General features: G+C 28.9%; 1 protein-coding gene across 5 annotated transcripts in view; it reads left to right on the top strand.

The window, feature by feature from the left end:
• The first annotated feature begins 309 nt into the window (after positions 1 to 309).
• LOC127279393 (extracellular sulfatase SULF-1 homolog) overlaps positions 310 to 21,188 on the top strand; it is a 49,702-nt gene continuing 28,823 nt past the window's right edge. The window contains exons 1-15 of one of the 5 annotated variants that reach the window (XM_051301718.1): positions 311 to 583; positions 726 to 791; positions 7,230 to 7,278; positions 7,356 to 7,525; positions 9,433 to 9,672; positions 11,358 to 11,679; positions 12,047 to 12,197; positions 14,715 to 14,890; positions 15,281 to 15,391; positions 15,619 to 15,902; positions 16,113 to 16,460; positions 16,644 to 16,843; positions 16,945 to 17,701; positions 17,924 to 18,325; positions 20,002 to 20,169. In XM_051301718.1, coding sequence (XP_051157675.1) covers positions 9,447 to 9,672; positions 11,358 to 11,679; positions 12,047 to 12,197; positions 14,715 to 14,890; positions 15,281 to 15,391; positions 15,619 to 15,902; positions 16,113 to 16,460; positions 16,644 to 16,843; positions 16,945 to 17,701; positions 17,924 to 18,325; positions 20,002 to 20,169 — 3,145 coding nt within the window. In that variant the 5' untranslated portion in view covers positions 311 to 583; positions 726 to 791; positions 7,230 to 7,278; positions 7,356 to 7,525; positions 9,433 to 9,446. Of the gene's footprint in view, positions 584 to 725; positions 792 to 7,229; positions 7,526 to 9,432; positions 9,673 to 11,357; positions 11,680 to 12,046; positions 12,198 to 14,714; positions 14,891 to 15,280; positions 15,392 to 15,618; positions 15,903 to 16,112; positions 16,461 to 16,643; positions 16,844 to 16,944; positions 17,702 to 17,923; positions 18,326 to 20,001; positions 20,170 to 21,188 lie in introns of all 5 variants that reach the window. The other 4 variants (XM_051301716.1, XM_051301717.1, XM_051301719.1 and 1 more) reach the window with 4 other exon arrangements.

The following is a 21,188-nucleotide window of genomic DNA, read 5'->3' as shown; positions in this document are numbered from 1 at the left end:
TTATTTCGAATAAATGACTAGTAAGAATGAAGTATGAAATTTTGCTCTCCTCAATTTGTAATATTTATTAAGAAGATAGATGTACGAATAATGTATTTTTGATTAACTTCCAATTATAGCAAATTATTTGGGCATTATATATATATATGCTATATGTTCGGACTAAAATTTTGTCATTCAGTTTGTATCATACTTTCCGCGCATTCTTTTGTGCGCAAGAGCAACTGTCGTCAGCGTGGAAGCATCGTTTATTCTTTTGGAAATATATATATATATGTATTAGAATCAGTATTCCCTATGCATTCACTATTCAGTTTCGTTGCGACCATCGGTGGGGTCGCAACGCTTTACCTGCTGTAATAAAAACTAGTTCACCACGTGTATTTAGTAAATTGTGTTAAATTAAGAAGTGAAATTTCAGTTTTTATACTTTCAATACTTAAAGCATTATTTTCCTTAGGTCTATAACCAATTAAGTGATTATCTGACATAAAATCTTAAAGATTTCAATATATTTAAATATAATCCATACCGGCTTGTTGTATTAGAAAGAGGAATAATCTATATACATTTAAGATTGTTGGTATGTTTATATGATACCTGAGCAGTTATTAATTGCCATGGATATAATTTTATATTTAATATAGTTACTACTACAATAATTATTAAGATGCATAAATTTTTTTACAAATATTAAGTGAATATTTAAACCTTTTCAATTTCAGGAGTTTTATATGATACAAAAATTGAAAAGTATCTTCTATACTACCAGAAAAGTCTTGATCTCTAAAGTAAGATTTTATTTTTTTAGAAATTCGAACAGGTTTGTAGTATATAAACAGTTATTATTTATTACATAAAAATCAGGTAAGTATATAGTTATTGACAATAATTACAATAAAATATTTATTTATTATAGGTTATGCTTTTCATAATAAACCTTCATCATTGATCTGAATAAATATTTTGTTACAAAATTAGCACAATGTACTAAAAGAAAATTTATTCTTTTCATTTTTTTTAAAGTACAAATTTGAAGAATATTATTTACAAAAGAAATTATATAATACTTTTATTATAAATATGATGATGAATAAATTATTTTGTAATATTTTTATATATTCAATTTTAAATATTTAAGAAAATTGGCATTTATTTAATAATAATATTGTTTTCAATATATTCTTTTAGGCTAGTAAGAAAAATTTTATTATTGAATTTTAATTTAAACACAAAATTTATATTATGGTAATAAATTCAAAAAAAAAAGATATAATTTTTTTTTTGAGAAATAAATTTTAAAAGGAATGCATTTTTATTTTTATTATTTCTTCTCTTCGTTTTATGTTTTGACATTTGACGCGTGTTTTTTTAGTGGAAGCGCGCAATAATGTTTATCAATCTATAATTCACTTCGAAGTTAAATTCATTTTTCGATTATTGTCTAAATTCATTTAATAATTGTAAATGCCGGTTTTTAAGTTGGTTTATTTTTATAATTAAATAATTAAAATTGCAATAAAACAAAATAATTTTGTCTAATAAATATTATACTTAGTATTCCAATTTAGAATTAATAAAAAAAAATTAACAAAAAATTTAACAGCAATTGAGGTAAAGAATTACAAATTAGATAATTTATTAATTACAAAAAAATAATTATTGAAAATAAAAAAATTTTTAAATAATTAGATATTTAAATAATAATTTATTAAAATTATTTATTTATGGATATTTATTGGTTTTCAAAAGTTTGAATATTTGTAGGATGTCTTCAGGATATCCGAACTGCTAAAAGCCAATGAAAATCTTCAGGATGTTTGCATAATATCCTGAAAATCAGAATGTTAGCTTAATGAAATTAGGATATTCAGGAAATCCTAGGGATATTCTGTTGTTCTTAAAAATTAGAATCTTTTAGAGATATCCGTGAATATTCTGCAGTCATCTTAGGGATATCATAATTTGCAGAAAGCAATGGATATCAGTTGTTATGAGGATGTGATGTTCTACAAACATCTTAAGGATGTCTATAAATTTTCGGCGATTCGAATATCACTACGATATCCTTGGAATATCTATTGATATCCTACAACCAATGGATGTTCGTAGAATATCCTGATTATTCGGATTCAACACGGAAAGAAATCTTGTTAGAATATTTAATAAATCTGAATAGAAATTTTGATATTTTTGTTTTTCAATTGCGAACAATTCTGGTTTGATAATAAAAGTTGGTATAGTTTTACGAATTCCTTTAACTGGAAACATTTTAGGAAAACTGAAATTATTATTTCTTAATTCAAATCTACAATTTTCGAATATTGAAAAAACTATGGAAAAAAAAGTATAGGAAGTAAACAGTCTAGCATTTTGTTATTTACTAAATTTATACGAAAAACAAGAATCAACATTTTGTAATTTGCTAAAACTATACGAAAAAGCAGGAGCCGTGAAAAAAAGAAGAACGTCTGAACCACCAATGGCTCTTTTCTAAGATTTTCTCTCCTTTTCTATTCGAGGGTAGTGGGAGTCTTTCTTAATACACACACATAACTGATACGCTATGATTGGCTTAAAATTATTCCTAATACATCCTAACTACAATACGCATACATAAATGCAGAAGATAATGATCTGGGGGTCTGACTATGCTTACTTTATGTTTTTTGGGTCGCTGAATCCGAATTCGAGGTCCGTTTTACCCCATCAGATCAGGATTTTGAGATAACCTCAAAAAACCAATATGGCGGACACTTTTTCGAAAAATTCATCGGATTTGTTTGAAACTCTTTATTCGGGGGTTTTTGAAGTCGCTGATTACGAATTTGAAGTTAGTTTTCAAAAATTCAAGATGGCGAACACTTTTTCGAAAAATGCCGTCATGGCAGATACACTTAAGAAATTTGTTACGATGCCATCTTGAATTTTTGAAAACTGACTTCAAATTCGTAATCAGCGACTCCAAAAACCCCCGAGTAACGAGTTTCAGGCGATTCCGATGAATTTTTCGAAAAAGTGTCCGCCATATTGGTTTTTTAAGGTTATCACAAAATCCTGATCTTATGGGGTAAAACGGACCTCGAATTCGGATTCAGCGACCCAAAAAACATAAAGTAGGCATAGTCAGACCCCCAGATCAAAACTTATTTTTTTGTGTGACTGTGTAATTCACGCTGAAATGAGAAATTCTGAACTTCTTTATATACTAAATAGACAAATTTTTCTGCACTTGTGAGAAACTTAATATATACATATACATATACATATACATACAATAAATACATCTTATACATATTCTAATTTCCAAGGGCCTCTGGATATCTCTAGAACATCCGTAGAATATCGTGAATATCCAAATGATGTTAGGGAAGGAAGGATCGCAACCCAAAACAATTAATAGCACTCTAATAGCAACCGGATATTCAGAATATCCATTGGCTGTTGATGGTTCAGATATCTGTATTCTACATATTCAGATACAAGGAAAAAAGCTCCTAGGTTCCGGATAATTCTTAGAATATATGCAGATAAAAAAAATTTTAATTTAATTAAATTAAATTTATTAATAATAAATAATTTAATTTATCACTCGATCACCTTAGTTAAAATATGAAACATGAATTGAACAATCACTCCGATTCAGGTTTAAATAACTAATAAACCTGACTCGGAATGTTACCTAGTAGAACTCGAACTTAAGGTTATGTGATTTTTGTGATTTCATATGTAAATATTCTCCGCAGATTTTCTCGCAAAATATTTGATACATCGAGCTAAAATTTCGTAGAGAACTTAAAAATCCTTATAAGAAATTGCTGTTATGTCCCAGAATATTAATATTTTATTAACCCGGCTGAAAAAACTTGTACAAGAAAATGTACAAGTTCTTGTACATGTTCATTAATGAACTTGTACATTTTCTTGTACATGTTCAAGTAATGTTCTTGAACAAGTTCAGCATCCGGAATTGAGACATGTTCTTGTACCAGAACTTGTATAAGATCATGGATACGAAAATATACTTGTACAAGAAAATGTACATGTTCTTGTACAAATTTTTTGTGCAGATTTCATGTACAAGTACTTTAACAAGAACACGTTTATGTTCTTGTACAAGAACATTTGTTTAAAAATGTTTTTGAAAAAAATTTGAAATTTTAATAAGTTATAATTATTAAGACTCTTCACTTATGCATGCTAAAAATTATTGCGCAGCTGTAAAGGCTTAAGAAAACTACTGCGCAGTCTATAAAGTTTTTAATTTTTAATTTAAAAAACATAAATGAACATGTATAAGAACATGTTCCACATCTGGTACAAGAAAATTTACATGAAACCTGCACAAAAAAATATGTACAAGAACATGTACATTTTCTTGTACAAGTATATTTTCTTGTCCAGGATCTTGCACAAGTACTGGTACAAGAACATGTCTCAATTCCGGATGCTGAACTTGTTCAAGAACATTACATGAACATGTACAAGAATATGTACAAGTTCATTAATGAACATGTACAAGAACTTGTAGATTTTCTTGTACAAGTTTTTTCAGCCGGGAAAAAATTGCATATTTGAGAAAAATTCAATATGGCAACAATACGATTTTAGTCCTTTTCAAAAATAAGCAATTTTTTGAGAATCAATTTTATGACAAAATCAAGAAGACTAGAACCAGGAGGGGAAACTCCGTTGTAAAGATGCGGCGTGAAAAACAAGCCACTAGAAGGCGTGGCTTATCGTTCGTGCTTTGCTATTCAGACGAATTTGAGTGTTCTGCGCATACTTTCTTGACACTGATATTTGAAATGTAGCAGACGCTGTTTTTAAGTTTCTGTTTATGCGGTTATGGCAAATGGTTTACCCATAAATTTTTTGATGCGATTATATTTAATTAATTATATTTAACTAGCAAAATTAAACGCGCGCAAGCGCGCCAAATTGAGTGTTTAATTGTTTGTTATAAAGAAATTAAAGATTAATATTATCAATAATAATTTAATTTATTAGAATATTATTACATATTAAATGATAATAATGAAAATTATATGTTTACAAGCCTCGGATTATACGACTTTTTCTGACTTTTTTCAAAAATAAGACTTTTATCGACTTCTTTTAATAAAATGCGACATTTTTTTTAACATTTGAAAAAAATGTAAATAAAATACATTTTTCTAGTATAAAATGTAGATCTTCATCATATCTTCTTCAATTAAATTATTTAACAAATTTTAAACTAAAATGATTCTTCACTACATTAATTATTTTTAATAATTTTAATGAAATACATCACAAATTCAATTATATCAAAATTATTTTTCAATTAAAATTTTTATGAAATTTAACAATTGTTTATAATTTAAAAAAAAAATCACAATAAAATTGAATTATTTTTTAAAAATTTCAATTCAAAATAAACTAAAATTCAATTATTACCCAAAATTTTAATTCAAAATCAATTAAAAATCCAATAATTATCCAAAATTTTCAATTTAAAATTTAATTATTTACCAAGTTTTCAATTTAAAATGAAATAAAATTCAATTATTTTCTAAAATTTCTATTCAAAATTAATTATCCAAATTTTCAATCAAAAATGAACTTAAATTAAATTATTTTCCAAATTTAAAATCAAATAAAATTTCATTATCCTCAAAAATTTGAATTCAAAATTAATTGAATTTTCAATAATTTGAATTTAAAAGCATCTAAAATTTATTTATTTCTAAAATTTTCCATGGAAAATTTTTTTTTTTGAAATTTAATAATTTCAATTACAAGTCTAAGGAAATTCAATTATTTTTAACTATTTTAATAATATTCTTTGAAAATTCAACTATCTGAAACCATTTTTCAATTAAAAATGATTTTCAAATTATTGTATTTTGTCCTCATTTTCTAATAAATTTTTAGTGAAATCATCTAAAATTTTAATTACGAAACACTTAAAGTTTCAATTAATTTTAAAAATCTCAATTTTAAATCTTTGAAAATTCAATTAAATTTAAAAAATTGTTTGATAAATTATTTTTAGTTCTGTAAAATTTAATAATTGTTTGAAAATTAACAATATCTTTTGAAATTTAATTATTTCTAAAAATTTCAACTTTAACCCTTCGAAAAGAATTATTATTAAAAAAAAAATTTTTATTTAAAATTCTGTAAAATATTTTTGTTAAAATAAAAAACAAATCCACTTTTTTTTGGAATATAAATTGACTAAAACGACTTTTTGTGTCTTTAAGTTGATTCGAGGCCTGTGTTTTTATAATTAATATTTAATAGGTATTCGTTGGCCCCTGGTACCTTAAAAATAAATTTTTTTCAAATTACTATCTTGTACGAAATTTCCTAGCGCATCTTTTTTCTCATCAAAAATTTTTTGTATTTGTATACAATTTTTGAATCAATATATACAACTTTAAAAAAAATTTCGTTGGTAAACGTTGTGTACTTCAGCTTTGTGAATTGAATTTTCGAATTTGGAATTTTAAAGAAACTTATTCCGAAATTTGGAAACACAATTATACAACTTTGGCAAAAATAAGAAAAAGAATTGTCAAAATTTGACACGTCATAAGATTACTATTCAAAAAAACACGTGAAATCAGAAAAGGCCAACTTCAAGTTAGGACAGAAGGACAGACCAAGCATTTTATTATTATATAATTTACCTAACCAAGCAGACGCAAACATTTGCAGCTGCTTGCTACGAAATTTCCCCTTCAAAACCTACAAGGTTAGTATGCGCAGAATTCGTAAATTCGTTCTATTAGCAGTACACGAACTTAAACGACACGCCCACCGTGTGCACGTTTACCATGCCACTACTCACTGCGGTAAAGCGTGGAAGTTTCACCTCCTGGTTCTAGTCTTCTTGGACAAAATATTAATTTCATCTGGCACATGACAACGAATCCTTATACTATTTTTGAAATCTCCACAAAATTTTAGCTCGATCTATCAAATATTTTGCTATACCTTAAAGATATAACATGAGATAGCAAAAAAATGTTCATGTTGTCTGAAAGCAACATTGGTCCTCAAAGGGTTAAAGAAAATATTGAAAACACAATAACCTAATTTAAATTCAATAATTGTTTAATTTTATATTTTATTTTATTCCATGTTTGTATTGATATAAATATTTAGATTCACGGTAAATAAAACATGTGTTTTTGTGCACCGTACTATGTAGATTGTCTCAGATAATTTTTTTGTTACAGATAGAATCCTGACGTGACAGTTTATTGTCTGAAAAATTTCAAACGGAGAGTAATGATGTTTACTTTACATTATAATATATGGATCTTCTTATTACTACTTAAAGTTGTATTAATTATAACTGACAGTCTTACAGAGGATACTTTTAACAAGCAACATAACGATTCAGTAGACAAAAGCTACTACGATGACAACAATAACAACAATTTTAATTCACATTATTTATTTTATCACAAATCTAAGGAGAAGAAACCAAATATTGTTCTGATACTAACAGATGATCAAGATGTTGAACTTGGTAGGTTCCCACACAGCACAATATCTGCTTGCTGTAAGCTTCCCTTGAGTTTAAACTTAAGATTCGTTAGCTTACAGCGTAAACTTCAGGTGAGGTTAAGGTGAAGTGCAAAATGTCCTCTTTACCGTAATCTGCAGTGTAAGATTGTAGTCAGCTTACAGTTAAGCTTATACTATAACCTTACTGTAAGCTTCGTGTAGTCTTAATGTAAGCTTCGTGTAATCTTACATTATTATTAATAAATGTAAATAAATAAATTAAACAATTGTTTATGCGCAGCAGTTTATTATAGCTTTTACGGCTGCTAAGAAGATTTTAATCAACTAGTCACGTTAGAGTTGTATATCCTACATCACAATATATATCATCTGGTGTGAAAAAAATAGTATAATATTAATAAATAATATTTATTAATATTAATTAACAGTAGTCTCAGCTGAAGGGAAGTTTACATCAGGCTTACAGTAATCTTACATGGAAGCTTACATTAAGACTACACGATGCTTACAGTGAGGTTATAGTAAGCTTAACTGTAAGCTGATGACTACAATCAAACACTGACTACAATCTTACACTGCAGATTACGGTAAAGAGGACATTTTGCATCTCACCTTAACCTCACCTGAAGTATACGCTGTAACCCAGATAGCACGCAAGTTTGCTGCCAACTTGCAGCCGACTTGCGTTGCAAGTTTTGCAAGTTTGCACTGCAAGCTTGCAATGTCCCAACGTAGCTTGCAAAGCAAGTTTGCTGCAAGTTTGCAAATACTACATTATATTTTGCAAAACTATATTTTAAATAAACAAAAAAACAATGCGCAGTTCAATTCTATAGCACATAGGGCTGCGCAGTAAATTTTTTTTACCTCCCAGCTATAGTACAAACTTGCAGTGCAAACTTGCAAAACTTGCAACGCAAGTCGGCTGCAAGTTGGCAGCAAACTTGCGTGCTATCTGGGAAGCTAACGAATCTTAAGTTTAAACTCAAGGGAAGCTTACAGCAAGATATTGTGCTGTGTGGGTTATTCCTTGTAGTTTTTGTATAGAAAATATCGAATTAACGGAAATTGCACTATCAACTCAATATTTTCTGAGATATAAATTTTGTAAAATTTACAATATCTCTGACATATTAATTAATTATGTGTAATATTTACTAACTTATCCTCTATTAATAGGTACTTATTACTTCTTTTTTCTTTTACAACGCTTTTTTTAGTCTCCAGTGTATCTTGAATTATTAATTATGCTACAACTATTGGATTAAATTTAATTATTATAAATATTAATTTGATAAAATATTTGTTCTATTTAAATAACTAGTGATCACCTTAACTATTTCTTTGAATTATGATGTTATATACTTTACCTTAAGGGTATGTGGGCAAAGGACGTTTTTTGTGGTTTGAAACTTTCTCTGAAATAAAAAATGATTACGGGTTAAAATTTTGGAGAAATGATTTTGTTTGGTACAAGGAATCTCGCTGTTCTACTTATTTACTATAACTTAATGCGAAAATAATAAAAATAAAGCAATAAATAGTAAAATAATGTATTTTATCATAGTTCATTCAGCGGCCGCTAGCTCGAATTGGCGCTTTTCCCTGGAGCACTGACACATTCACACAACGTCTGTGTATGCGCCGCCATGTTTGTTTTCATTTTAGTTTAAAAATGTCACTTTTTAAACTTCATTTTTTAATAATTTAACTGAAAATTATGTATTTTTCGGAGAACAGCGAGATTCCTTATAACCTAATGTATCATCCCTCAAAATTTCAGACAAAAATCTTTTCTCATTTTAGAGTAAGATGTATACTACCAAAACACATTTTCCCATACTAGGTCACGTGGGAGGTTCCCATACACCCTCAAACAGTTTTAAAATTCTTAATATTTTATTTTAGGTTCATTAAACTATATGCCAAAAACCTTAAAACGAATAAGAGATCATGGAGCTGAATTACGACATGCATATGTAACAACTCCAATGTGTTGTCCAAGTAGAAGTTCTCTTTTGACTGGTCGCTATGTTCATAACCATGAAGTGTTTACTAATAATGACAATTGTAGCAGTCCTCAATGGCAAAGAGATCATGAACCTCATTCCTTCGCTGTTTATCTCAGCAACGCCGGTTATCGCACTGGTAAGTGTATACATGTTCATACACGCATGTTTATGTACATGATTTAATACTTACTAGGATTTAAGGCAATGTTACAGGAAACTATATAGTTTTCTATATAGTTTCCTACATAGGATCCTACAAAAGATCTCACAAAAAGTTAAAATTAAAAAAAATTTTTGTTTATTTTTTTTATTTATGTCATTGTTGCCTTGCTTGTTTTTCGATTTCCACACGGAAAAAATAGTTCGTGAAACTTTCGTAAACTAGTTGTTCACTTTTGGACGGGCCCAAAGTTTGGAAATCTTTCATTAACTTTTTTCAAGATTCCGCAAACTTTTTTTTGTGCGCGTGCGCAGACATTGATTGTGATGAACGTTTGTGAAATCTTGAAAAAAGTTAATGAAAGTTTTCCAAACTTTGGGACCGTCCAAAAGTGAAAAACTAGTTTACGAAAGTTTCGCAAAGTATCTTTTTCCGTGTATAGTATTCTGGAGAAATATTTAAAACTAAATTTGGAGGGAATGGGGTTTAAACCCGTGTTCGACGCGCGCTAGCTAAAAACTTTATACACTAACCTAACCACCGGCTGCGGAGAAAAAGAAAAACCTTCCTCATACTCTTTAAGTAGAAACTTTAGATTGCAGAGTGTGAGGAAGATTTTTGTTTTTCTCTGCAGTCGGTGGTTAGGTTAGTGTATAGGGTCTTTAGCTAGCGCGCGTCGAACCCGGGTTCAATCCCCAGTCCCTCCAAATTTATTTTCAAATATTTTTTTGTGACATTCTTTTTAGGATCCTACGTAGGAAACTATATAGTTTCCTGTAACATTGCCTTAACCAAATTCGTACAGTAATGTCGTATGTTGTCTGGGAGCGTCCTTAAACGCATCCCTCGTAAGATCTTACGGAGGATCTTATGAGGATTCCTAATAGATTCGTTTTAACCCTTTCGATCATACGTGGGAAACTTTGTAGGAATTTTCAATAGGGTTTATACTATGAAAGACGTTACAGATCACTCAAAGGAAAAGACATAACAAGCTACATCATTGCTCTTTCAAAAACAATACAAACAACTAACTAGAGAGTATGAAATACCTAATTTTGACCTACAAGCTTCCATTAAAGGGCACTCATGTCTATAAACAACCCGCTCTGTTAGAGAATTTCTATGAATATAAAATACATAGTACAATAATGCCTGTTTATAAATGCGTATTTAAATAAAATTATATATTTTATTCAAAATAAATCAATGATTATAGTACTACAGTTTAAAAAATCATTTTTCTTAAAAAGCCCTGGTTAGAAGATTTTAATTTTTTGTATTATATGATCTAGTAGCAATAAATAATTAATTTACGTGGTGGACAACAGTAGCGCCACCTGGCTGTTCAATTGCATATGGAACGTTTCAAGGTGGTTTGTTAAGGTCATGTGACTGTTATGTCTGTAATGTTAATTTGTCCGTAACTTTTCTCGTAAAATGCTGAATGGATTCAGCTGAAATTTTGTGGAGGAATTTAAAATATGATAAAGATTGGTTATGAAATGCGAAAATGTTGATACATTGTTAAATAAGTACTTTAGTCTATCTAAAATCGACAATTCTTTCTAGTAACCACAAGTATTATGAGAGTCGAGTCCACTATATTCAATTAAGTGACATTGTATTTTATTAAAAATAAATCTTTAATTATGTTGCAGGATATTTTGGAAAATATCTAAATAAATACAATGGATCATACATTCCTCCTGGATGGCGTGAATGGGGAGGATTAATAATGAATTCACGATACTATAATTATACTGTGAATATGAATGGGAAAAAGATAAAACATGGATTTGACTACAGCAAAGATTATTATCCGGATCTAATAGCAAATGATAGTGTATCTTTCCTACGTCAAAGTAAATATAATATGGCACGCAAGCCATTAATGTTAGTTGCAAGTTTCCCTGCGCCACATGGACCTGAAGACTCTGCTCCACAGTTTTCTCATCTATTCTTTAATGTCACAACGCATCAGTGAGTTTCTCATTTATTTACTTATTTTTATATACATTCCCCGCAGTTCATATGATGAACGATAAATGGATAACAAAAGAAAAATTATAAAATACTGATTAGTAATGAACGTGATTGTGTTTATAATTATTCAAAAATCGGAAGAGAGAAACAAAATTTAATTTTCTGAACACTTAGAAATTACATATTGATTTATACATTAAAGAATTTTTTACTTTGATGAATTACATAAATCCAGATTTGGATTAAGACAAGAAAAATTTAAATATTTTTAAATAAATTTCTATAGAGTTATAATTACAATAACAAATAGGTACAATGAAATCATATTTTATATAATTCACTCAATTTTGGATATTTATTTCAGCACTCCTTCTTACGATTATGCACCAAATCCAGATAAACAATGGATTTTACAAGTGACTAAGAAAATGCAGCCAATTCACAAAGAATTTACTAATATGTTGATGACCAAAAGACTTCAAACCTTGCAAAGCGTTGATAATGCAGTTGAACGAGTAAGTTTTTTTCTTTAATACCTGCACAGGAAATGCGATGTTGGGGGCCTGGCGGTAGAGGTCCGAAATAGCCTATTCCTCGATGTAATCGTGAAGAAAATGCTCATTTCTCTTACTAGTGGGAGAAATAGGTGAAACAAAGTAACGTATGCTATAGAAATCAACGCCAACTGCAGGGAAATGTTAAATCTAAACTAGCGCCATCTAGCAGATATCGGTGCAACCCCGAACCCCCTTTCGCACATCGACTCTGATGTCGGCTTGATAGTGGTTCTGTGACAAAATCTGATGTTTCATTTTTGACGCAAGGTTATAGACACTAGTGTATTATAAGTTGAGTTACATGTTGATATAAATGCAGAATGCAAAACCGAAAATAATGAGGGTGAAAAGGATAGTGATATATCCCTGTCCTTTTCACTCTCATTATTTTCGGTTTTGCATTCTGCATTTACATCAACATGTAAATCCAACCTTATGCAGTTATTATAATTGATTATTGAAATTTTCAAAGTAGCGTAAACTCTTAAGGGCCATCTCTAAACTACGTTACCTGTTTTTCGACTTTTATATACCTCCTTGTACCCCTTTGTGGTCAACCATAAGTTTTTGTCTCCCCCCACCCCCGTAATAATGTATTAAATTATTATTTATTATTAATTTATTATAATCAACTAAAATCATAGCCTTTAACTAAAATCTGAAAAAAATTTTGTCTAAATTTTATTTATTGGGAAAAATAATTTTTCTACTTAAGAAGCTATTTAATTAAAACCTAAGTGAATATGTTCTCTTCTAACTTCTTTAAAAATAAATTGTCAAATATAGACTCAAATCTCTAAGCAAGCGAATAAATTATTCAGGGCAAAGTAGATCTCCTCAGATATAGAACTTGGATCCTTGAATTTAAGATAATTAACCTTCGCGCTACCGGGAGCCACCCGGGGTGACCCAGCGATAGAAAATGTTTAAAATCTACCTTGAGTTTTGCATCAATTTCTAAAATAACTATTAATATTACTATTACACTGAGAAAAAAGGTTTGAGCTGACAACCAAATATTTCATTCAATATATGTGCAACTAAAACTTTTTGGTTGACACAACTAAACTTTAGTTGACAACAACCAAAGTTTGTTTCAGACGACTAAATAAGAAAATGAAAAAGAATTTGGTAGTCTCAACCAAACTTTGGTTGATGTCAACTAAAGTTTAGTTGTGTCAACCAAAAAATTTTAGTTGCACATATATTAAATGAAATATTTGGTTGTCAGCTCAAACCTTTTTTCTCAGTGTACTAAAATACATTACTTGTAAAATACACACTATTATATCGAAAAATCTTGATGAGTGCAACATAAAAATAATAAACGTTTAGGTCACCCTGGGTGGCTCCCGGTAGTCCGCGTAAACAAAAACTCGTCGGTAGCGCGAAGGTTAAGCAAATCATTGGCATACATTGTAAACTTCATGTTTCTAGGGAGAATAAGTCCTATGTCGCACAAGTATAAATCAGATTCTTCATATCGGATACATTAGGGGTAAAAAAAATGCGTCTTTTAGTGGTAATAAACGTAATGAAGTTAATCAAATTAGGTTGAAATCTAAGGTCGTACGATATTGAATGTACCTTTAATATCAATAGAAATAGCCAGCGTATTAGAAGAGTCCGCAAAACTATGTAAAATATCCGCGACAAAGGTATAGAATATACGTAATAATATATAAGTAATATCCGCAGTCCAATGACGATCTTTCTTTTCTAAAGCCAAATTGGTATTTGGGAATAAGGCGCTTCGCCTCCACCTCATGATCCAATTTACTTTAAATGAGTTTCTCAAATAGTTTTGAGAAAACTAAGGTGAGGACGATCAGTCTGTAACCTTTACCGCCAGGTTTCGTAATCACCAGGAAATGTGTTTCCAGTCGAGTTGTCTGATAGGATGAGCAGAGAAACATATGGTTAAACAGAAGAAGCAAAAACTCCAACGTAACCGGAGCCGAATTGGATTTTGTAGAGTTTAGATAAGATTTGAACTCATTCATTAAAAAGAGCAAAATCTTCGTTGTTAAATTGAGTAGGAATGGACAAGAGTGGAATGTCATTTGGTGATAAATCTTCTCTAATTAGGTCGTACTTATATTTTATGTCAGGATTAGAAGAATCAGTTGACAAATTGGTATACGGCTGGTCAGAACGAGAAGAGATAGCTCTGATAGTGCGCCAAAGAATAATTTTCTCTTCTGAACTCCAAGGCCCTATCGCATTCCACTAAAGTGTCCTAGCACGCTATGGTAGGGAGGATCCAGATGGTATAAAGACACTAGACTCCTGATTACATCGTCTAAGAGAATCCACAAAGCGATAATTTATCTCGGAGGGAGAGAGATCTGAGGCTAAGTTATTTGCAAGCTCGAGAATGTCCAGATCAAAAGAAATTCTAAAATCAATGAAACTCGAATTAAGATTGTTTTCATTTTTAATCATTTTCTAACAGAATAAATAATTTTTTTACAGATTTATAAAGAACTGGAAGCTCTTGGTGAGCTAGATAATACCTATATAATTTATACATCTGACCACGGTTATCATCTTGGTCAATTTGGTCTTGTCAAGGGAAAAAGCTTTCCCTTTGAATTCGATGTGCGAGTTCCTTTTCTAATACGTGGTCCTGGAATTCTGCCTGGTTCAATGTAAGTATATTTTTAGAATGAAACTTGTGAAAATCATTGTAATTAATCAATGAGGTCCTAAATTTCTGTGAATAAATATTTTCAAATTGTTGTAGATTTTTGGTCTATATGTACATATATAACTTTTCTTAACATTTATTTTATATAAGGTGATAGCCCTTATATATACTGATATAGGTACATGTTTGTGTTTACTTGTGTGTGTGTTTGTGTGTCTTTGGGATCGACGATGAGTAATTAATGTACCTTTTAATTAAAGGATTTTAAATTTATTGTACTTTATTTTTTATTGTGCTACAACGGCAACAGCTTGAAAACATCCCTCACATTTACAAGTTTATTCATTCCTGATCTGTTCAATAACAATCTCCTGTATGTAATTCATTATAGAATAGATGACATCGTTCTAAATATTGACTTAGCTCCTACTTTCTTGGATATCGCTGGTATAGATGTACCTTTACACATGGATGGACGTTCATTTAAAAAACTGTTTCTTAAGTAAGTCTAATAATGAACAGATTTAAAATTGTTATAGAATGCGCATGCTACGTTTTAATTTAAATATTTTTATTCTTTAAAATCCATTACTTGTAAGTTGACCGTAAATATTATGTATAACTATAAAGAAGATGAATATTGTAATAAAATGCAATAATGGAATTGTTTAAGAACTCATTTTTAAATTTGAATAATTTTACTTGAATGAACAACTTTATTTATAACAGTGAACATGGCAGAAGAATAAAAGTTAAATGGCCAGATACGTTTCTGATTGAATCTTCAGGTCGTAGAGAATTTTCAGAATTAACTGCAGAAGTAAAACTTAAGAAGGGTAGAAGACAATTTAATACTGGAACTAAGCAAATGCTAAACATATCGGTAAACAATGATGAAAGTGAATTAAATCATTCAGAAATAAAGAAAAATATTGGTAATAAAGACGAAATTAATAAGACACGAGATATTTTCGAAAACGACGAATTCCATGATTTATTCATAGATGACATAAGTGAGTACATGTATTTAATACTTAACTGATTTGACCTATAGATAAATCCTTTAATGAGTAAAACACATTTTAATATTAGTTGTTTTTTTTTATTTCTTGACAACTATGACGATAAAATAAATAATTAAAAAATAATTATTATTTAAATTACGACGCTTAAGGAATGTGGGATAATTTTAAGTGTAACTGATAATTATTTTCTCTTTACAGATTTCAGCTCACCTGTCAAAGATAACATAAAAGAACCCTTTTATATTTCCAAACTTGAACGATTGAAATTCGAGTGTTCAAAGCCTGAAGTTCAAACAGACTGTATTCCAGGTCAAAAATGGCGTTGTGAAAGAGACGGTAATCGTTGGAGAAAATACAAATGTCGGAAATCAACACCAGAAGCTTCATTACAAATGGAAACAAGAAAGTGCGCATGTTTTACACCGAATGGAGTTATTTATACTAGATTGGAAACAAATAGCTATAGTAAGCAAGCAATAAACGATGGAAAAAAGAAAAAGGCGAAAGCGATCAACGAAGCAAATAATAGTATTTCATTAAGAAAAGGTAATTTCTGTTTTTATTTTTAATTTGTATATATTCATCATTAAGATATATGTGAAAAACATATCTACTATATCAGTCTTCGTGAAACCTGGTATTTAAAATAGTTTTTAGGACCAATTAATGTAAATTTCCAATCCAATATACTAAATGTTAACTCACAATTTTCATATTAAAATTTTTTAGACGCTTCAAATTGGAAATCAAATAATCTGAATCAACACTCGGTTAAATACTTATACCACATTTTTAAAAAATACACGCAAAGACGATCAAATGTGAATAATAGGCTTCCAAGAACTCAGAGAAGTGTATCAAAGAAAGAAAGTTCTAAGGATGTAATAAAAGCTGTAAGAAATAGTGAAGAAGAGATGAATGAAGTTAAGGTATTTTATACTTAAATATATTTTATTATTACATTAATAATCGGGCAGACGCCATATCATAAAATTATTATTATTAAGTTTCAACTTTATTATTATTTTAGAAAAACAAGAGAACTCTCATGAAGAAACGCCCTCCACTATTTGGCAAAGAAGAAGTTGAATTTAATGATTTTAATGAACCACACATTAGCCAAAAACAAAAATTATTTTATCGAAAGCCTCGAAATCATACCCGTCGTCAACAAATGAAGTCAGAGAAACCAAATAATCAACAAATCTTATCGACAATATTCCAATCAACTTCAGAGACTACTCCAAATGAGAAAAATATAATTTTATTACTAGACAAAATAAGTGCAATGAATAATTCATCTAGAAAAGAAAAGAAAAAAAGGTTAAATAAAATTTTACAAACAACATTACAATCAGAAATTATTGTTAATAATGAGACTCATGGAGGAAATGAAACTCAAAACAATTATAAAAAATGTTGTAAATATAATCAAAGAAATGATACATCCTTTAATGATAAAGTTAATAAGAAAACTGTAACTTTAGAAACTACAAAAGACAACGAGAATTTTATTAATGAATTAAAGAAAGAGACTACTGATTATATAACTAAAACAATAACTTCTACAGAGTCATCGAAAATATTACAAAATTCAGAAAATGATTTTAGTTATTCATCTATGACAACACCCGGCACTATTGAAACTACGTACTTACCCAATTCACTTTTAAATACTATTTCTAGAATACCAATAAAAAATAAAAGAAGAAAAAATTATAATGACCGTGAAACATATAGAATAAATGCAACAGATTTAAAACAATCTTTCAGAATGCAAAAATTTGGTAACATTTTTAGTAAATTTATTAAAATTATTATGAAAATTACACTAATTTTTTAAATGATTTCATGTGAAATTAATAATTACCTGATAACAATTTAAAATCAAACTTAAATTATATAAACTATATTAATTTTAAATAAAACGATATTAATTAAATTATATTCACATTGCACGTAATCTTTCATTTACTCTAAGTATTTAAAAATTTTATTTTCATTTTCAGGTAATACAAAAAGGAATTTTAAATTACCAACAATATTAAATTATCCATTTAATGGACACAGTAAATGCTACTGTCAACCAGATACATACTATAAAAGAGATGTAAAAGATTCTGTTAAAAAAGGAAGACGTAGAATAAAAGAAGAGCTAATGCGTAAAAGGGAAAAGAAAATAAAGAAAAAGAATAAATTGGAAAAGCAATGTTTAATGGAGAAAATGAATTGTTTCGAACACAATAATGATCATTGGCGAACTGAACCATTATGGAGCAGCGGACCCTTCTGCTTTTGTATGAATGCTAATAACAATACTTATTCATGCATTCGTACAATTAATAGTACCCATAACTTTCTTTATTGTGAATTTACAACAGGATTAGTCACATTTTATAATTTAAGAATAGGTGAGTAAAAAAAAAAATATTTTCGTGTCACAGTTACCGACAAAACCCGAAGAACTGACAATTCGCGAAATGCCTATGATTTTAGGAAAAAGACAAAATTTCCTAGAGATTCTTAAAGTGGAAAAAAAATTTAAATTATTTAGCAAAATCAAAAATGTTAAATTTATCGATATGTTGAAATAGTGTAGAACCCCCCCCCCCCCCCATATAATTTTATACATTGAAGATTATTTTTTACTCCTTTCTCTATTGAAAATCCCCACATGGGATCCTATATGATTCCATATCAGGTTCCTTTATATAAATTGTTATGAAATCCTAGGTCCACATAGGAATCCACATAGAATTTCATGTAAAATCATATATGAAATTCGGACACGAGTTGGTGTATTATTTCATGTAGGAATTTATGGTGTTGTTTCTACATTGAAATCTATGTGAATTCCTACATTATTTCCTATAATTTTTCTGGCATATTATTTTTGTCAATTTCCTCCATAATTAACTCACATCAAATCTTATAAAAAATATCATATAAAATTCTAAAGATTTCCTTATATAAAATCTTACATACGATTTTTAATATAGGAAACCATATGGGATTTCATGTGCCCTGTTTCTTACATATGATTTCACATGGATTTGAACATAGGAAATCACATGGGATTTTATGTAGATTCTGAAATATCAACCTAAGATTTCACATGGAATTATATATAGGAAACAATATAGGATTTTATGTGGTAAATTTCAGTTGACTGCTTTATGCAGAAGGCAGTTAACAAAAATTAAAAATCTTAAATTTTTTTAAGAATTAAGTGCAAAAAATAATTTTTTTTCCAAATTGACGCCTTTCATGACATTTTAGCATAAAAATAGTTATCACAAAAAAGAAAGTGTATAAAATTCTGATTAACTTGATTAAAAAAAATGAACCCTGTAGCCCAAACATTGACCGAGATACAGCTTCCGCAAAGAAAAACCCATTTTTTCGTGATTTTAGCCAAAATCCGGTATTTTTTAGTTTTTCCAATAGAACTTTGAAACTAATGATTTTTTGAAAAAATAACCAACAGAAAAATTAAAACTGACTAAATTCCTGACAATTTGCAAAAAGAACAACGTGAAAGCTCTAATAATTTCCGAAATACAGTCTGTCAAAATTGACCTTTTTGACGGTCATCTAGGGCCGTGCACATGATTGTGTTAAAACAAGGTCGACTAAAATTTCTAATTAGACATAATATAAAAATACTTCCTGTTACAATATCTATTTAAAATGGAAGAACCCAAATAATAAAATACAATAGATTATTTTTATTGGTCTGCTTACAATAGTTTTAATATATTTATTGCTTAGAAAATTATAAATTCAGAATCCAGAATTGTAATCACAAAATTTGACTGGCTTTGGTCATAGTGAATTTTCAAAACTGACTTTGATAGTAGAGAATTTTAAAACAATTTAAAGTTTTAGAAATTCTCTATGAGTTAGTTTAATCAAATTTAGTGAGTTTGTGATGTCCTGGTTAAAATTAGTCATAACCATAGTAAAACAGAAATTAATACTGTCTAATCTCAAATTAGTTACCAATTCTGTTTGGAAATAATTTTTACGAATTTCTCAATTATTATAAATTGCTTTTCTTAAATTAAATGAATCTTATACATTTTAGATCCATTTGAACAGTGGAATAGAATTTCATCATTAACTTCATCAGAAATAACATATTTACATAACCAATTGGAACACCTTAAAACATGTCGTGGCACACAGGAGTGTACTGTTGGTAGTGTTAAAAAGCCAATGCATTATACTAAGCAAAAATTTGGCAGCACATCTAGTAAGTAACATAAACTTTTATAATAATTTTTCATTTTCATCTTGTGACTTGTAATAATCAAGAATTGTACAAGTCTCGCCCGTTAAACTTCTGCTTTCTGAAATTCGAAATTAGCGTCTCCGCAAAAATCCCCCCAAAAAATCTATGTTAATGATGGATAAATCTGATAATTTTTTATATTAGTCCTGCGAATAAGAAAAAATAACCAATTTTTATATTTAATGAAGGGTAATTTTTTTTCCATAGGAGAATCTGAAAGTAGGGAAGCAGAAAAGACATAACAGTTTATTAAATTGAAAGTGAGTTTACCCTCATCAGTTGAAGAATAATAGCCGAGAAGTCTTTGAAATTATTTAGTTGATGAAAATAGTAGGTTTTAATAATTAGAGACTATAACAGGTTTTTAAAAATAATTATATTACACTTGTACAAATTTAACACAGCTAAACTGAGGCGAATTGAGATTATTTGTATTGCATTTTAATCAATTACGATTAAAATGTATAAGTTTAAAAATATAATTTGGTTTAATTTTATTCTATGCAAATGGAGCACGTTCAATATTAGTATTATTAATTTTTATTCATAGTATTGCAGTGCTCACGAAATATAATTAAATTTAATTAATTAGTTAATGAGATTTAAAGCTTTTGTTTTATTAATGTGTAATTATTTTACTTGAATTAAAGGTGTCTTGATTCTTAAGATTAGGCATATTACTTATATGTGAGATTGTTTGTATGTGCGGCCGTTCAAAATTGTACGTTTCAGATCGTGTGCTACGAACTACAAAAAAAAGAATCATTTGTAATATACCTTCTCACTTTGAAAATTACATACGGGAAATGTCTTTTTGACATTTGCGCAAGTTAAAATTTGAAGACTAACCAGATATAGATAGATTTCTATCGATTTAAATTAAAACATTAATCTGCATTAGCCAGAAATTTTTTGTCGTGCACAAAAAATGTTAAAATGACATTTTATGTATCGAAAGAAAAAATTCAATGAAAGTGAAA

This window comes from Leptopilina boulardi, unplaced genomic scaffold (genome assembly GCF_019393585.1).
Source record: "Leptopilina boulardi isolate dan_hultmark-lab unplaced genomic scaffold, ZJU_Lbou_2.1 LbouV2_216, whole genome shotgun sequence".
Taxonomy (NCBI): Eukaryota; Metazoa; Arthropoda; class Insecta; order Hymenoptera; family Figitidae; genus Leptopilina; species Leptopilina boulardi.
The sequence above is the reverse complement of the archived record's forward strand: the minus strand, read 5'-3'. Positions and strand labels throughout refer to the sequence as shown.